The sequence below is a fragment of the Chiloscyllium plagiosum genome, chromosome 24 (assembly GCF_004010195.1).
Source record: "Chiloscyllium plagiosum isolate BGI_BamShark_2017 chromosome 24, ASM401019v2, whole genome shotgun sequence".
NCBI lineage: Eukaryota > Metazoa > Chordata > Chondrichthyes > Orectolobiformes > Hemiscylliidae > Chiloscyllium > Chiloscyllium plagiosum.
In genome coordinates this window covers 21,957,709-21,974,583 of record NC_057733.1, presented here as the reverse complement: position 1 = coordinate 21,974,583, position 16,875 = coordinate 21,957,709, and the positions used below count along the sequence as shown (strand labels likewise).

Genomic DNA, 16,875 nt, shown 5'->3' with positions numbered 1-16,875 from the left:
AAGCAGGCAATCGGCACAGGTACGATGGGCTGAATAGTTCTCTGCTATGGATTGTTTGTAATGGATGTCTTGTTCACATGGTCACTGTTCTCCGGAGCAGCTGGTAATCATTGATTCAATCATTATAGTTTGAAACACAAACTGTGTGTGCAGACTTTGAACACCAACTCGGACCATCCTGGGTCTCGATCTGTTTTTGATCTAATTTATATCTGTAATCATTCCTGCATTGTCAGCATTCCTTAGGTTGTTTATTAACTTTCCAATAGTCTTGAACTCAATCCCTGAGTGATCCACATGCTTTTGTGATTAGTAAGACAATAAAATTTGGAATTGTACCAATGCTTCACAGATTGACTGACTGATCCTGCAGGCCTCTGAAATTGAAAGACATCATGAGAGGTTGGATGAACGTGTGCACCCTGTTATAGTTGAATAGTTTGCCTGCTTTGGGAGTGAGCATCCAAGTCTAGGTGGGGTGACATGACATGTTGCACAAATATCATCAAGCAGCAGGATGAACACAACAGCAGCTGCTGCTGTTGTTTTCAAGCAGCTTTTAAAAATTTGTTTATATTTCATATGAGGTGTGAAACTGAGACCCACTCCCTCAGATGGATATAAATGATCCTGTGGTTGTTGGAATAAGTGCTAGGGATTCCTCGCCTCCTTGTTTCCTGGACAATATTTATCCCCCAAATTGGACTGGCTAGAAGAATGGGCAAAGAAGTGACAGATGGAATAAAATGTATGAAAATGTGATGCATTTTGGTTGGAAGAACAGAGGCATAAACTATGTTCTAAATGGGAAAAATGATTTGGAAATCTGAAACATGAAGGGACTTGGGAGTCCTGGTTCAGGATCTCTTGCATGTTAACATGCAAGTATACAAGGCAGGTTGGAAGGCAAATGCATTTTGTTAGTATTCATTTTGAGAGGGCAGATGTACTCGTATTGGAGGGGGTTCACAAGAATGATTCTGAAGGTTGAAGGGCTTGTCATATAAGGAACAGTCAAGGACTCTAAGTCTGTACCGGATTGAGATTAGAAGGATCAGGGGATCTCTGACTGAAACTCTAGAATACTGAGAAGCCAGGCTAGAGTGGATGTGGAGAAGATTATTATTATTTCCATTATTAGAAGAGACTAGGACCCAAGAGCACAGTCTCAATGAAGGGATAACCCTTTAGAACGGAGATGAGAAGGAATTTCTTTATCTAGAGGGTGCTTAATGTGTGGAATTCATTGCCTCGGAAGACTGTAGAGGCCAAGTCATTGAGTGTTTTCAAGATGGGGATAGGTTTTTGATTTAGTAAGGGGCTCCACAGTTATAGGAGAAGGAAGGAGAATAGAGTTGAGAAACATATCAACCCTGATCAAATGACTAAACAGGCCCAGTGGGCTGGATGGCCTAATTCTGTTCTTCTATCACAAAAACATTTTGTATGAACATTTGCTGTTTATGGTTGTTTGTTGCTATCACGTTTGGTGTCACATTCCCTTGTGACAGCATCTTAAAACACATGATTATCTCTGAAGTGCTTTGGGATGTCATGGTGATCATGTAAAGTGCTGTAAGTCCATTCATTCTTTTTTCCATCAATTCATACTTAAAGGAGACCCAATGCTCAAAAGGACCAGAACCGATGAGGAGGGACCTTGGCAGTGAGCATTATTAATACAGTGCAGGGTTAGGAATAGATCTAAAATCACTTATTTATCAGAACCAGCACTAGAGCATGCTTTACACATTAAAGCCAGATAGTTGCACCTGTCAGTCAGCCATACATTAAACAATCTTGTCTGGATCCATTCAATCCAATCTGGATTCTTAAACATCTCCAGTTTTAATTACTGTATCATGGAGGACTTAGTTGTCTACGGCCAAGCACTGGAAAACCATCCCTATACCTCCCTTGTTTTTCTGTTGCTTTCCTCCTTCAGGACTCCTCAAATCTACCTCTGTTCAGTGACAAACTTTGTTGTATAATATTCCAGTGAAGTTCTTGGGTCATTCACTACATTAAAAAGATGCTATGTAAATTTATGTAGTTGTTGTTTTAGTTGCAGATATAACATAGTTAATGTTATAAGTATGCAGTTTTCACGAGGCTGCAGTTAGCAATCATGAGAGTTGTGTGTATTTTGAGCTCCGTTCCATTTATCCTCCAGTCTGAATAAAGCACAGATGAACAATGATAGGGCGAGGCACTGAGGGAAACTTAGTCTGGCCAAGAGCAACACCCCATTTCCATCATCCAGTCCCAATACATTTCCTGCTTCATTGTATGGCTGTGTGCAAGCAGATTCCTCACAAAGCTTCTCTGACAAATGGTTACATCTTCCTGTGTGAATTCCAGAAATCCCTAATTTGTGACCTTTCCTCCTGCGCTCAGTCTCATGTTTATAATCATTCACCTTTCTGCTTACTTGCTAGTAACTCAAATGTTAACTTTGACATAAACAGAATGCCACTTATGGTAATCCAGCAGAAACATTGTTAATGTTTGCTTTTTGTGTGGCATTTGAGAATAGGATACTTTTCTTACTGTGGGTGAGATGTAATATCCATTTCTCTTGATATCTGCAGGCTTAATCTTCCAGAACCACATGCTCATACCTGGGAAGAAAAGTCACTGGACATTGAGAAACCATGTACTTTATTTCAGAATACTTTTGTTGCATAGAATATGAATATTGTAATTGTATTGAAGCCTGATTGATCTGGTGTTTGGCAACAGCAGCTCATGTGATGTAACTTCGAGGAATGTGTCCACCAAGAAGTGGCATCCTGAAATCCAGGTCAGGAGATTTTCATGGGCTAGACCAGGGCTCCATAACCTGGTAACAAGAGCCATCTTTAAATTTAGTCAAAACATGATAGCTTATGAGCCATACTGCTGCAATTCACGTACCAATGACAAAACAAGAGAGGGACGCATTTTGTTTCCTGTGTGATACTCTTGGATGATAATGATGCTGATAAATGTATATGAAGCCACAGAGAGGCCATTATGCCAGCACCCTGCAAGTGCAATTCACTTAATCCCACTCACCTGCCTCTCCCTTTAATATCAAGATTAAATATCAAAAGTCCCTTTCTAAAAACCATGATTGGATTTGCCTCCACCGGACTGCTGGGAGGAACATTCGAGATCCTAATCAGTTGTTGTGTAAAGTTTTTTTTCATGATACCATTGCTGCTTTTGGCAGTCGCTTAAATCTGTGCCATTTGGTTCTAGATCAATGGATATAGCTTCTCCCTGTCTTCTTTCCAGATCCTTTGTGATTTTTGAATACTTCTGACAAATTTCCACTCAACTGTCTCTTCGATAACAACAACCTCCGTTTCTCCAGACTTTGTTAATCAAATTCTATTTTTAAAATTATTAATATCAAACGCTTTTACAAACAAGTGCTAATTGATATTTTTTCACAATTACAATGTTCATAAGTTTTTAAAGGGCCATTTAATTATTATTAATACCCATGAGTGATTTGCATGATGGGTAATACATAAACCATTAATTTGATAGTATGTGGTATCATTTAGCTTGCAAAAAGTGCATGTGGCCTATTTTGGCTTTAATTCGCACGAAGTTTTGAAAAATCTTGTGCTGCACTGGTACTGACTCAATGTCTGGTTTTAGGTCCGTTGTGCACCAGAACTGTGTCATAACATATGAGTAGATTGATTTTTTTTTTAAAAATCACAAGTTCTAGCTGTGTTATCTGTTTAAATGTTCATTGCCAAAAATTTTAAAGCTGAAACATATTTAGGCAACTTTGCACAAAATTGAGTGAGGGGAAAAAAGTAGCTTGATCAAGTTGAAATTTGCACAAGATCTTGATAAACTGCCTCTTTCTGTGGCTTGATATAAGTTTTTATCAGCATCAGTACCATCTGGGAGTGTTGTATACAAACCAAGATCTTGTGGTTCTAGAACATTCGTTTGCCCACCTCTTACCCCAACCCAAACTTTGGCTCAATATGGGCATATCACACACTGTCTTTATAAAGTTAGCTCTTAGTTTGTATCAATGTTTAGGTTGTTTTAGTTGTAAGTGTTCCACCACTAGATAGTTAACTGTGATGACATGGCTAGATTTGGGCCCATTCCATAGCTGTGCAAAGTTAATCCCTGTTAACATGTCTGGTATGCACTACTTTAAAAAAAATATTAAATGAAGGTTCAGTAAAGACTTTCAGGCAAAGGGCACAAAAGTGATATTTATTTGCTAACTCTTTAAAAGAACTGGTACCGACAAAATGGATGGAATGGCTGTCTCCTTGCTGTAAGAACTTATGAAGCTGTAAGGTAGGTCAGTTTTTCCCTGGTATGGCTGACCAAGACTTGCGAAAATAAATAACTCGATCACTGAGGTTCTATTTCAACTTGGCCCTTCACAGACCTGTGGTTGCTTGGCATCGACACAGGCACATGTTTTGAAATGTGCAGTTTGTACCGAATGTCACAGTGACCATTGTGCCTCCAGGAATTGTTAAGCTTGACTGCTCTGTGGAATGTTTTGTCCTAATCCTATTTTGAACTGGCCAAAATTCTCCCTTTGTGAAGCACCAAATGCATGCTTTAGTTTAATTTCGTTGGATAACAGATGAACATCTTGGGACATGGACTGTGCCCTAAACCTCGTGCCTTGTTAGTTAAAGATGGGAATATCTCTGAGTCTGTGAGAACCATTCCTTTCTAGCCGAGATGCCCCTAAATTGGCCCCACGTTTAACATGCAGAGAATTCTCGGATCTTTTGATTAACGTTTCAGCTTGTGTCAACATCACTGAAGGGAAAAACACATTTTTGCTGCCTTGTGTCTGTTCCAAGGAGACCTGTCTTTAATCCTCTCTGGGCATGAGTATTATCTCATGCAGTTCCTCCTTGTTTCGTGGGTTGCACATCGACTCCACTGACTGCTCACGTGGTTGGTGTGATTGTTGGTCGTGAGTTCTCATGAATTTTGATCATGCGAGACATTAATTAAGGCTGAAATAATTGCCAGTTTGCGTGGATGAGGAATCTTGAGGTGGTGAAGGTCGGGTATGGGAGGTTTTGTGGGAGTATATTGTCCCTGTTGACTGAACATTTAGTGCAAATAAGCAGCTTTAACGAGTTGTGGTGTCAGATAGTTCCTGGCAGTTCCTATGGGGAAACCATAAAACTAAATGGTCAACTTTACCAGATTTACCCAAAGAAGTTGCTGATAAAATTCCACATTTTGTAGTTTTTAACTTCAACACAATAATAGTTTTTACTCTAGCACAAATCAGAACCAATGCTGATGACACATGAATTATCAGGGAAGAATATTTTAATAAGAAGGTAAACTTTGTTTTAATAGTTGATGGTTCATAAGTATGTCTTAGGCAACCGCTAGCATCTGTACCACTCTCCACACAAGTATTGCACACTGTAGGTGCATAATCCAACAATATTTTATCCTTTATTTATGCAAAGTTAGTCAGGAATTATGTCTGAGTTTCATGGACAAGTCTATCATCAACCAGGCTCACTTTTTTTGAGCCCTTTCGCCCTCAGGTCACAATATTTCCAATGGTGTAGCTTTCAAAGTTACTTTTCAAATGACCAATCAACAAAATCATGGTTCGCAGTTTGGCTCTTTCTGGAAAAGCAACTAGCCCTTAGCATTTTAAAGCTATTCACAGATTTCCAGGTTTAGACATCTTTAGACATCTGAGAGATTCTATGCTTTCTACCAAACAGAAAATCTGACCTTTCCCTAAGAACTATTTGCTTCTTTTGCTTCCAAGAATTTGCTGTGTTCCTCTTGCTTTCTCTTTTTTTCCTTGAGTCTGCATCTATATGCTGACTATCTTCATCCCATAGCCTGTTGTTTTCATTTTTGGCAATGGGCTGGACCAACACCTATTGCCTCGCCCTCGTACCCTTTTATTAAGGTGGTGGTGAGCTGCTGCTTGAACTGCTGCAGTCCATTTTGTTCACATCCTGTGGGAGGGAGTTCTGGGCTTTTGACCAGTGGATACTGAAAGAACAGCAATCCATATTTCCAAGTTAGAATGGTGAGTGGAGTTTGCAGGTGGTGGTGTCTCCATGTAGCTGCTATCCATGTCTTCTGAAATGGCTGTGGTAACGGTTTTGAAAGGTGCTATCTGAGGAGTCTGGGTGAATTCCTGCAGTGCATTTTGTAGATAGTACAATCTCCTGCTACTGTATCATTGATGGAGGGTGGAGTGAATGTTTGTGAATGTGGAGCCAATTAAGTGGGCTGCTTAGATCTGGATTATGTCAAACTGCTTGAATATTGTTGGAACTGCTTTCATCAATCCACTCCTGACTTGTGCCTTGTTCAGACGTTTTGGAGTCAGGTGGTGAATTATTCACTGTCGAATATGTAGCCTCCGACTTGCTCTTGTAGCCGCTGTATTTAAATATAAAATCCGGATCAGTTTCTGGTCAATGGTGACTTCGGGATGATAGCGGGGGATTCTATGATGGTAATACCATTGCATGTCAAAGGTGTTGATTAGATTCTCTCTTGTTGAAGATCATTGCCTGGCACTTGTGTGGTGCAAATGTCACTTGTCAGCCAGACCTGGATATTGTCCAGAGTGTGGTGCTGGAAAAGCACAGGTCAGGTAGCATCCGAGGAGAAGGGAAATTGTTTTTTCTGGCAAAAGCCCTTCTTCTTGAATTTTCCTGCTCCTCAAATGCTGCTTGACCTGCTGTGCTTTTCCAGCACCACACTCTCTACTCTAATCTCCAGCATCTGCGGTCCTTCCTTTCGCTTCGATATTGTCCAGGCCTTGTTGCATTTGGATGTGAACTGCTTCACTATCTGAGGAGCTGTGCAGAGTGCTGAACATGGTGGAATCATTAGCAAACATCATTTCTGATCTTGTGATAGAGAGAAGGTCATTCATAAAGCCACTGAAGATTTTGGGGCCAGATCACTACCATGAGAAATTTCTGCAGAGATGTCCTGGAGTTGAGATTAACAGACCTTCAACAACCACAGCTATCTTCCTTTGTGCTCAGCATAGCTTGAATCTCTGTCTACAGCTCTCATTTGTCTGCTAGCGATATGGCTTCATTCTTAACTTGTTGGTACTGCTTCTATTTCAAGGATCACCAGAGTACATGAACTAGTATTTTGTATTAGCCAAGAAAATTACAATCGACAATTACATTTGATGCACAATCTTGGGCTTTTCAAACATTTTTGAAAACATTTACAGATTTAAAAATTACAATTCTGTTTTACTGGGTTAAAGATTATCCCACAACTATTGGTAATTGAGCTACAATTCAGCTTTAGGAGAAAAGGTAAAGCAATGTTTCTCTGCTAAGAATTATCATTAATGTGCATGCAGCATGTTTAATAAAGGCTATGTAGACAGAACTTTACTTTGTAAGTAACAGTTTCTATATCACTGACTGGCATTAGGGTTTTGTTTTGTAATTATAATGAATGATGGTGTCATGCAAACACAACTTCTTGTTAATGGGAACTGTTTAGGAATAGAACATAAAGCATTGCAGCACAGTACAGGCACTTCGGCCCTCAATGTTGTGCGGAATAATGGGATTGCGTTCCCTGATTTTTGGGAATATTTAGGGCTGGAGTCAGGACCAAGGACTCAAAAGGATAACCTCCTGTCAGTGGGTTCCTGACTGACCAGGCATTTTCTGTATAGGATCAATCATCTAGATTATATCTTTGTCAACTCCCTTAATGACCAAGGAACCTAAATATCTGAAATTGATTCCTGTACATGTCACTTTTATGACTCTGCTCAGAAGCAGTGTAATTTCCTAGCAGGGATTTTGTTAAAGCCTTAGATGACTTTAAAAGCTCCAGTGAGCAGTGTAGGTAACTTTGGAAGGAATTGGTGCTGGCATTTGGATGCTGTTGATTTGCAAAATGAGCTCTGGGAATGATATTAATTTGTCAATCTTTCTGTTCCTCAGCTTTAGCACAAATCCAGCCTGTCAGCAGTTTAGTTGACTATTATGTCACAGTTTTGTCATGGCCAGGAACCTGGTCTTCCCAACGGGATGTATGGATGGCAGGGCTGAGGGGAGAGGGTCAGTTGATGGTTACCAGTTCTCATTCGTGAGAGACACTTAACTCTGTTAGTATGTACTAGCAATCATCTGGAATTCGCAACTGGGAAGAGCAGTGGAAGCAGTTTAAAGGCGAGTTGGGTCACCAATTGGAGATAATCATTTAGAGGGTTATGATGGCAAGAGCAAAGGACTAGATATAATTCAGTAGCTCTTTCAAAGAACTAGGGCAAACATAATATTCCAAATGACCTTTATCTTGTACTGTGAGAGGCTTTGATTTAAACTTATTTTGTGGTTGAATGTGGAGGGTTCTGGCTGTTGCTGCTACCAGCAAGTTATCTGTTACCATTAAGAACATGAATTTGGCTGCTTATCTCTACGCCCATCAACCTGATAAAGACCAGTAGGTAACTGGTACAAGAAATGTTTGCTTTATGTGTGGGCGTAACATTCCCCATCATTCATTATACGAACAAAACAAAACCCAAATGCCTTCCAGTGATATAGAAGCTTCCTTAGAAAGTAAAATTCTGTCCTCCCAGCCTTGATCAGACAATGCCAGAGCTGGTACGATATGGAGCTAGATAAGAGTAAAGACTTCATGTTGCTGTGAGGTGAATATTCCTCAAGTTGTGTCACAGGATCTTGAGTCTTCAATTATGTAACAGTCGTCAATTGGAGATGGGTTGATGAAAAAATATCTAGACATCTATATGGAAGTTTTGGGGTTCTTGTGGCACAGTGATAGTGTCTATACCTCTGGGTCAGGAGGCCTGAGTTCACGTCTGCAGCGCTAGAGGTGTGCAGTAACATCTCTGAATAGGTTGATTGGTAAATATAAAAAAGTGGCTCCGAGTAGATAGATCTGTGTAAGAGGAGAATCATTCTATTGAAGTGGGATGTGACTCAGTGGATTGATATAAGTTGTGTGTTGGAAGCTAAAAGACCAGTTTGTGGACCACATACTGTAGTGTGTAACTATTCCTGATGTCACAGAGAGATTACAAATTTTAAAACTAATCTTTCTGCCTATTCTCACTATCTGTCCTTTAGAGTATTATTTTAGTTTCTTCTGTTTTCGATTAGACATGAGAGTGCATACCCACGCCCCCCATGTGTACTCTGAGTTTGCCAGGGCAGACACAAGATTGTGTGGTAAAGGTAAACCAGAAAGTGTTTATTTCACTCACTTTTCAGCGCTGGGGGATATCTTACAACACACATCTCCAAACATGCGAGGAAATATGGAATTGGAAAGGATCAAGAGATTAATGTAATTAGCAATGACTTACACATATCAAAGTTCAAGATGGTGTCCAATGTTGGAATTAGCAAATTGGAGTTCCTTTGTGGGTGGAAGTCTATGACCTAATCAGTGGTTGAGGAGTTCAGATCCTTTCTGCTCTTGACAGATTCCTTTTGGGAGTCTTCTGAGGTCATTTTGCTGAAATATAACTTCTGCTTCACTGTTTTGATGGAGTCTTTTTTTTTAAACTAATGAGTGCACAAATGCAAGTTGGTGTCTGCTTTTTACAGGCCAGAGACTTTTCCTGTATAACCCAGAATTAGGGGTGTTGATTATTGTAACGATATAGAATAATATTTGCACTGTAACTGTCCGCAATTTCAAAATTGTATTGGTAGGGTGAGTTGAGTTCAATACGGAGTCATGTGACCAAGTCTACTTTGGGTGGTTGGAGAAGGGAAGTTGTAACCATCAAAACAAAATAAACTTGTATTGCAGATAATAATGGCCCATTGGATAAGTTATAATTTATTAACATGGTTTATAACAAAAACAGAAATTGACTGAGAAACTCAGCAAGTCAGGCAGCATCTGTGGGAAGAAAGCAGAGTTAGCATTGCGAGTCTTGCTACTCTTCAGACTTCATAAGATTGGTGTAACTTGCAATTTTGTTGTGTAGGATATTTTCCAGGAGATTGTCCTCTCTGTAACAGCTAATACAATAAAAAATACCGAGTCCCTCCTGAGGTACATGAAAGATTGATTGCCTGGCTGACCATGTTTGAGAAGCTACCCAGAAGTTGCATGCCAAGTCTATTCACAGGAATGCAATAGCCATCTTTATAAGCAGTCACTGATTATATAGACAGAAATGGGTTAACAACCAGTTTTTATTCCGATATTGATACTGGGGTGCTCTGCAAAATCCCAGTGAGCCAAGTGGATGAGCAAAAGGCAGGAGAGTTAAGTTGTTTCAGTATAGTTTTATTAATCCCTGGCCAGGCATGGGTCTGAAGTTGTGGGTGAGATCCCATGACAGAGTCAAGTTCCTTATCCATCCTGAACCACCAGTAACATACTTAAGGGAGGGATGTACTGATGGAGGATTGGCATTGTGGAAGTACTGCATTATCACCAGTTCACTGCTGATTAAGTGTTACTTTCTCAGACTGGATATACTTCAGAGAGTACTATGCTATCAGAGGGTCAGTCAGGAAGGAGAAGGGCACAATCAGAGGGTCACTGCTGTGTTGGTGCAGTGCTGTTGGAGGAGGGACTGCTTGAGGGAATGCTGCACTATCATGGTCAGTGCTGAGAGAAGGCTCCCCAATCAGAGGGTCAGTGCCAGGGGATTGCTGCATTTCTGGTGGGTCATTGCTGAGGAATGGATTCTGCCATTGAGAGAAGTATCATCTCTCAATACCTACTGACCATCTTCTCTATAATGCACAGAGAACACTCATACATAAATGTTTTTATTTATTTTGTGTAGCTGTTTCCGTTTTGAGTCTTAAGCAACTTAAGTCATATGGTTCTTGTGAACAATATGTGCTCTCTTCCTGTCTCTGCCAAGTTGAGACCATCCATTGAATAGAGGAGAAGGTGATCTATTCCCTTTGACTGCAGTGCTTTTTAGATGTACTGTTCTCATGTGGAAAATACTTGATGATACTCTGACTGTTTGTGACGTCTGCACTGTCCCTGAACGCTGGCTATAAGGACATTTGGTCTTGTTATTTCAGGAAGTGTCTGCCCCCACAAAGGAACTGCGCCCTCGTCTCTGTCGTATGCAGAAAGGCTCTAATGGTTATGGCTTCAATCTGCACAGTGAGAAGTCAAAGGTTGGTCAGTATATCCGGGCTGTGGATGCTGACTCTCCTGCAGAACGTTCTGGACTGCTGCCTCAGGACCGCATAATTGAGGTACCCCACTTTCACTTTGTCTATCTCTCGCTCTCTCTTCCGCTGTCTCTGTCCGCCTGTGCGTACCTGCATGTCTTTGCCTGGGAGTGTAGTAGGGCAGTTTTATCGAAATATTCAACTGGGAAAGCTTTATGATGGAGCCTATCCCTGCCCTTACCAGTAGCAGTCGGTGGGTGGTGATCCAGGATTGGAGACTTTGCCACACATGAAGACATTTTGAATAAGCTCTTGAATTAGTCCACTCTTGCCCCTAGACTCAATAAATTTTACCTGATAAAGATCAACCAGTTCAGGTCTGATCTGTGGGCACTACTTGATTGGCCTTTGTATGCCTCGGCTGTCCCTTTTGGATAGGGGCAAGGTGGTTTGTCTGATTGCTTGAAGGGACCCTCATCCTGAGCTTGTGGGCAGTGATATTCTGCAGTTAGTGTCACCAGTCATTGCTTTTTGCCCTGAACTTTGTGAGTGGTGTTCCTTTACCCACACTGTACCTCATTGGTTGAGAGTAAGCCACATATCACATTTCCTTGGTCACCAGCAGCACTGCCAATCAAATTTCAGGAATCCAAAACCTTCTTAAAAAGGCATTGATAAATTGTGTACCATGTCATTTCGCAATATTAGTGTCTCTCTGCCATTGGAGTATTTTCAAACTATCAGTGGAGCTGTCAAAAATTCCATTCACGCAATGTCTTCAATGAGATGAACCCTGCAAGAATTATTCTGATTCTGTCTTTGATTGGTTTCTGTCAGATTAAGTAAACACATCTACAAGGGGGAAGCTAATGGGAACGATGCTAATTTCAACCCTTTTGCTTTTGATTTTTCACTATATCCCCTTGTCACATTCTGCATGCCACTTCTGTCTTTTAGCTTTCTCCTGTTCTTTATTTAAATGCTCTACCTTTCTCCGACTGGGAACTTGTCTTCATGAAGCACAGATTTGCTTTTTCTTTTCTCCAGACGATGCGTTTTGCTGAATGCTTGCAGCTTTTTCAATTTTCGGTTTAATGCAGACTCTGTGCCTGAAGTGACATTTACTGTTGGTATATCTGTGGTCGTGTGCAATTCTGCTAAAATAAGCACTGGTTTGTGGTGCAGAGTGAGGGAACAATATCTGGAACTTTGCTGCAGGCTATTCATGTCCAAGGACACACTTGCTTCCTCTTGGTCACGTCACTGTGTGAGTAACAGAAGGCAACCAAAAAGACCCCCAAGAGTAAAATCTAACTGTGGTGCTTACAGGTAACAGCTAACAGAGGCCTCATGGGAAATCTGAGGAGCAATGAGGGCTCTAAGGTATTAATGTGTGTCAACATTTGCCTAGTCATATGATCTTAATTAATTTCAAATTGATCTCATTATTCACGATGGGCCTGGGTGCACTAGTATTGTACTATGACAGTGTTATACTATGACAGTATCGGAAGGCTACACATTGTACCACAGCAGATGGCAGAATTTCAATTCAATAAAAAATTTTATGGAAGTAAGAATCTACTGATGACCATTAAACTATTGTCAATTGTTGGAATAAACGATCTGGCTCACTAATGTCCTTCATGGAATGAAATCTGCCATCTTTACCTGGTCTGGCCTGTGTGTGACTCCAGACCCACAGCAATGTGGTTGACTGTTAACTGTCCTCTGAAATGGTCTAGCAAATCACTCAGTTGTATCAATCACTACGGAGTCTCAACAAAGAAATGAAACTGGATGGGCTACCTGGCATCGACCTAGGCTCTGGAAAAGGTAATGGGAGAAACAGTCAATCTTACAAAGTAGTCCTTAATAATATTTGGGGGCTAGTGTTAAAGTTGGGAGAGCTGTATCACAGATGAGTCAAACTTGCCATAGTCATACGCACAGAATTATACCTGTCAGACAATGTCTGAGGTACCACCATCACGATCCCTGGGTATGTCCTAGGAGAGATCCTGCAGAAGTAGTAGCACGGTGGTATATAGTCAGCAGGGAATTACCCTGGGAGTCCTTAACGTTGATTCTGCCTCGAAGTCTCATGGATTTGGGTTAAACATGCTGCTTACCATATAGCATCCTCCCCCAGTTGATGAATCAACACTCCTCCATGTTGGACAATACTTTGGGGAAGCACTGAGGCTGTCTAGGTTGTATTATGCTCTCCGGGTGAGGCATTTAAGTGTCGACTACCAAGAGTGGCTTATCTGTAGCATTGCTGATTGAGCTGGTCGAATCTTAAAGGACATAGCAGCGAGACTGTGTCTGTGGTAGTTTGTGAGTGAATGAACAAGAGGGAAAAACATACTTGACCTCATCCTTATCAATCTGCTGGCTGCAGATATATCTGTCCATGACAGTATTGGTAAGAGTGATCACCACTAAGTCCTGCCTTCACATTGAGAATGCCCTCCATCGTGTTATGTCATATTATCACCGTGTTAAATGGGGCAAACTTCGAACATGTCTAGCAGCTCTAGACTGGGCATCCATGAGGCACTGTGGGCCATCAGCAGCAGCATTGCACAATCTTCAACCTCATGGTTCAGCATATCCCCCACTCAACCATTGCTATCAAGCCAGGGATCAACCCTGGTTCAGTAGAGGGCACTTCAAAAACAGCACCTGATGAAGTGAACCAACAGGGCTATTTGCATGCCAAACAGCATAAACAATAAGTGATCCCACAACTAACAGATCAGGTCTGAGTTCTGCTATATCCAGTCATGAATGGTGGTGGAGAATTCATTGACTCACTGGAGGAAAAGGCTTTAAAAATACTACCATCGTCAATCATGGAAGGTCCCAACCCATCAGTGCCAAAGAGAAGGTTGAAGCATTCCCAGCAATCTTCAGCCAGAAGTATCAAGTGGATGGTCCATATCGGCCTCCTCCAGTGGTCTCCTGCATCACAGATATCAGTCTTCAACCAATTCTGTTTATCGATACACAGTTGGAGGCACTGGATACAGCAAAAGCCATGGACCCTGACAATATTCCTGCGATAGTATGAAAGGTTTGAACTCCAGAACATGTCAGTCTCCTAGCCAAGCTCTTCCAGTGCAGTTAAAACACCGACATCTTCCCGACAATGTGGAAAATTGCCAAGGAATGCCCTGTATACAAGCTGCAGGAGAAGTCCAACCCAACCCAACCCGCCCAATCAGTGTACTCTCAATCATTAATAAAGTGATGGAAAGTGTCACTAATAGTGCTAAAACGCAATACACCTCAGTTTAGTGATGCCCAGTTTAGGTTCTGCAAGGACCACTCAGCTCGTGACCTTGTTACAGCCTTGGTTCAAACTTGGGCAAATGAGCTGAATTCCAGTGGTGAGGTCAGAATGACAGCCCTTGACACCAATGTCTGATTCACCCACGTGGCACAAAGGAGCCCTAACAAAACTAGAATCAATTGATAGCAGAGATCGAACAGCCTGCTGATTTGAAGTCATACCTGGCACATGAGAACATGATCATGATTGGTGGAGGTCAGTCATTTCAGCTCCTGGACATCTCTGCAAGAGTTCCTCAGAGTAGTGTCCTAGGCTCAACCATCTTTGGGTGCTTCATTAGTGACCTTCCCTCCATCATAAGGTCAGAAATTGGGATGTTAGCCAATATTAAGCACTGTTTGTGACTCCTCAGATACTGAAGGAGTTCAAATGCAACAAGATATGGACACTGTCCAGGCTTGGGCTGACAAGTGGAAAGTAACATTTATACCACAGATTCCAGGCAAAAGCCATCTCCAGTAAGAGACGATTTAGCCACCATCCCTTGAAACTCACGCAGATATGGCAGAACCTGCAAATTTCACAGTCAGTCATCTGAGGGTGGAATCGAACACTGGTTCATGGTGCATTGAGGCAGCAGTATTAACCACTGTTGCGACCCTCTACTATCGGTGTCCTGGGGGGTTATCATTGACCAGAAACTAGAAAGTGACTGCAAGAGCAGATCAGAGGCTGGGAATACTGCGGTGTGTAACTCCTCTCCTGACTCCCCAAAGCCTGTCCACCATCTACAAGGCATATGTCAGGAATGTGATGGAATGCTCTCCACCTGCCTGGCTGAGTGTAGCTCCAACAAGACTCGAGAAGCTTGACACCATGCGGAACAAAGCAGCCCACTACTTTGGTATCTCGTCCGCAAGCATCCACTCCTTCCACCACTGAAGCTCAGTGGAGCAGTGTGTGCTATTTATAAGATGCACTGCAGAAATTTACCAAAGATCTTTTGGACACCACCAACACGTTCCCCTCCATGCCACTCTCAATCCTGACTTGGAAATATACTGTTGTTCCTTCACGGTCACTGCCAAAATCCTAGAATCCCCTCCTTTAGAGTATTTTGGGTCTACCTCCAACTTGTGGACTGCAGTGTAGTCAAGAAATCAGCTCCTCACCACCACCGCCTCAGGGTAACAGGGATAGGCAATAAATCCCAGATAGCCAGCAATGCCCACAATTGATTTCAGAAAAAAAAGATCTTTATCTTACAGTTTTGGACCTTCAGTGTTAAACAGTGACAGATCTGTGTCCTTGTATTACTCAGTGACAATCCTGGCCCCACGAGTGCTATATCCTGGGTGAAGATCTTGTAACCTCGCCTCACCTCCACCGCACTGTGGGTGTCCCTACACCACAAGGACTGCAGCACTTCAAGAAATTAGCTCTGAAGCAATTAGAGATGGGCAATAATTGCTGGCTCAGCCCAGTAAATATATGTTGTTTCTAATTTTTATTTGTATGCCTGTCTCTAACTTTGTGTGTTTTAGCACACCATGTCTTGCCCAAATCTGATGGACCGTGTGTTTGTGTGTGTTACAGGTCAATGGTGAGAGCGTTGAAGGGAAGCAGCACTCTGATGTGGTGACAGCCATTAAGACAGGTGGTACGGAGACCTCGCTGTTGGTTGTCGATCCAGAAACAGATGAATTTTTCAAGAAATGCAACGTTCCTCCATCAGTTGCACATCTTACAGGTACTGGGGTAGCTGTCCATGCCAAACTGCAACTTTGTTCTCTTTTGGATATTATAGTCCAGATTGGAAATACTAGTTTACTTTCTTTTCTTTACTGATTTCAGCTTCGTGATTTTTATGAAGGAGTTCGGGTTGAGCTGGGTGTCTTGATCATTTGGTAGTTGCATGCTGGGGGAGATAACCGTGAACTTTCACGTCTCTGAACTCAGCTCCCATCTTGAGGAAACAACAGGTTGAGGGCCAAAGCAAATTATTCCTGGTTTCTAGGTGAATTTGGCCCAGCAATGTGACAGACAATGCTCAATATCACCCAGTTATCACATCAGTTTGAGTCATTGCCTTTGCAGTTGGGACTGTGGAGTGGGTCAGTACCCCTTCTCTTCCTCTTGTGGGTGAGAATAAGAGGAGCTGTGTGGGTTTTGGCCAAGGACTTGATGTTCCTGCTGCCTTACACTGTCCCAGTGGAATACGAGAAGTTTGTAGCAGCTGCAGTTGTGCCACTCTGAATGTTGAGTGTGTCATTTCTTCTGCTCGGCCCTGTGCTGGGTGCTTTTCAATCACCAGAGACTGTGATAGCCATTGTGCCCATTTACGTTGCTGATCAGAACATACGCATGCAGGGACTGGTTTGGAAGTTGTGTAAGAGAAGCTGTTCTGCCGAAGTGGGAATCCAGTAA

General features: G+C 41.9%; 1 protein-coding gene across 1 annotated transcript in view; it reads left to right on the top strand.

Moving 5' to 3' along the window:
• The window catches only part of LOC122562061 (Na(+)/H(+) exchange regulatory cofactor NHE-RF1-like), a 99,559-nt gene that overhangs the window by 51,131 nt on the left and 31,553 nt on the right, over positions 1-16,875 (top strand). The window contains exons 2-3 of the mRNA XM_043714534.1: positions 11,055-11,234; positions 16,045-16,198. Of these exons, the coding sequence (XP_043570469.1) occupies positions 11,055-11,234; positions 16,045-16,198 (334 nt within the window). The remainder of the gene's footprint in view (positions 1-11,054; positions 11,235-16,044; positions 16,199-16,875) is intronic.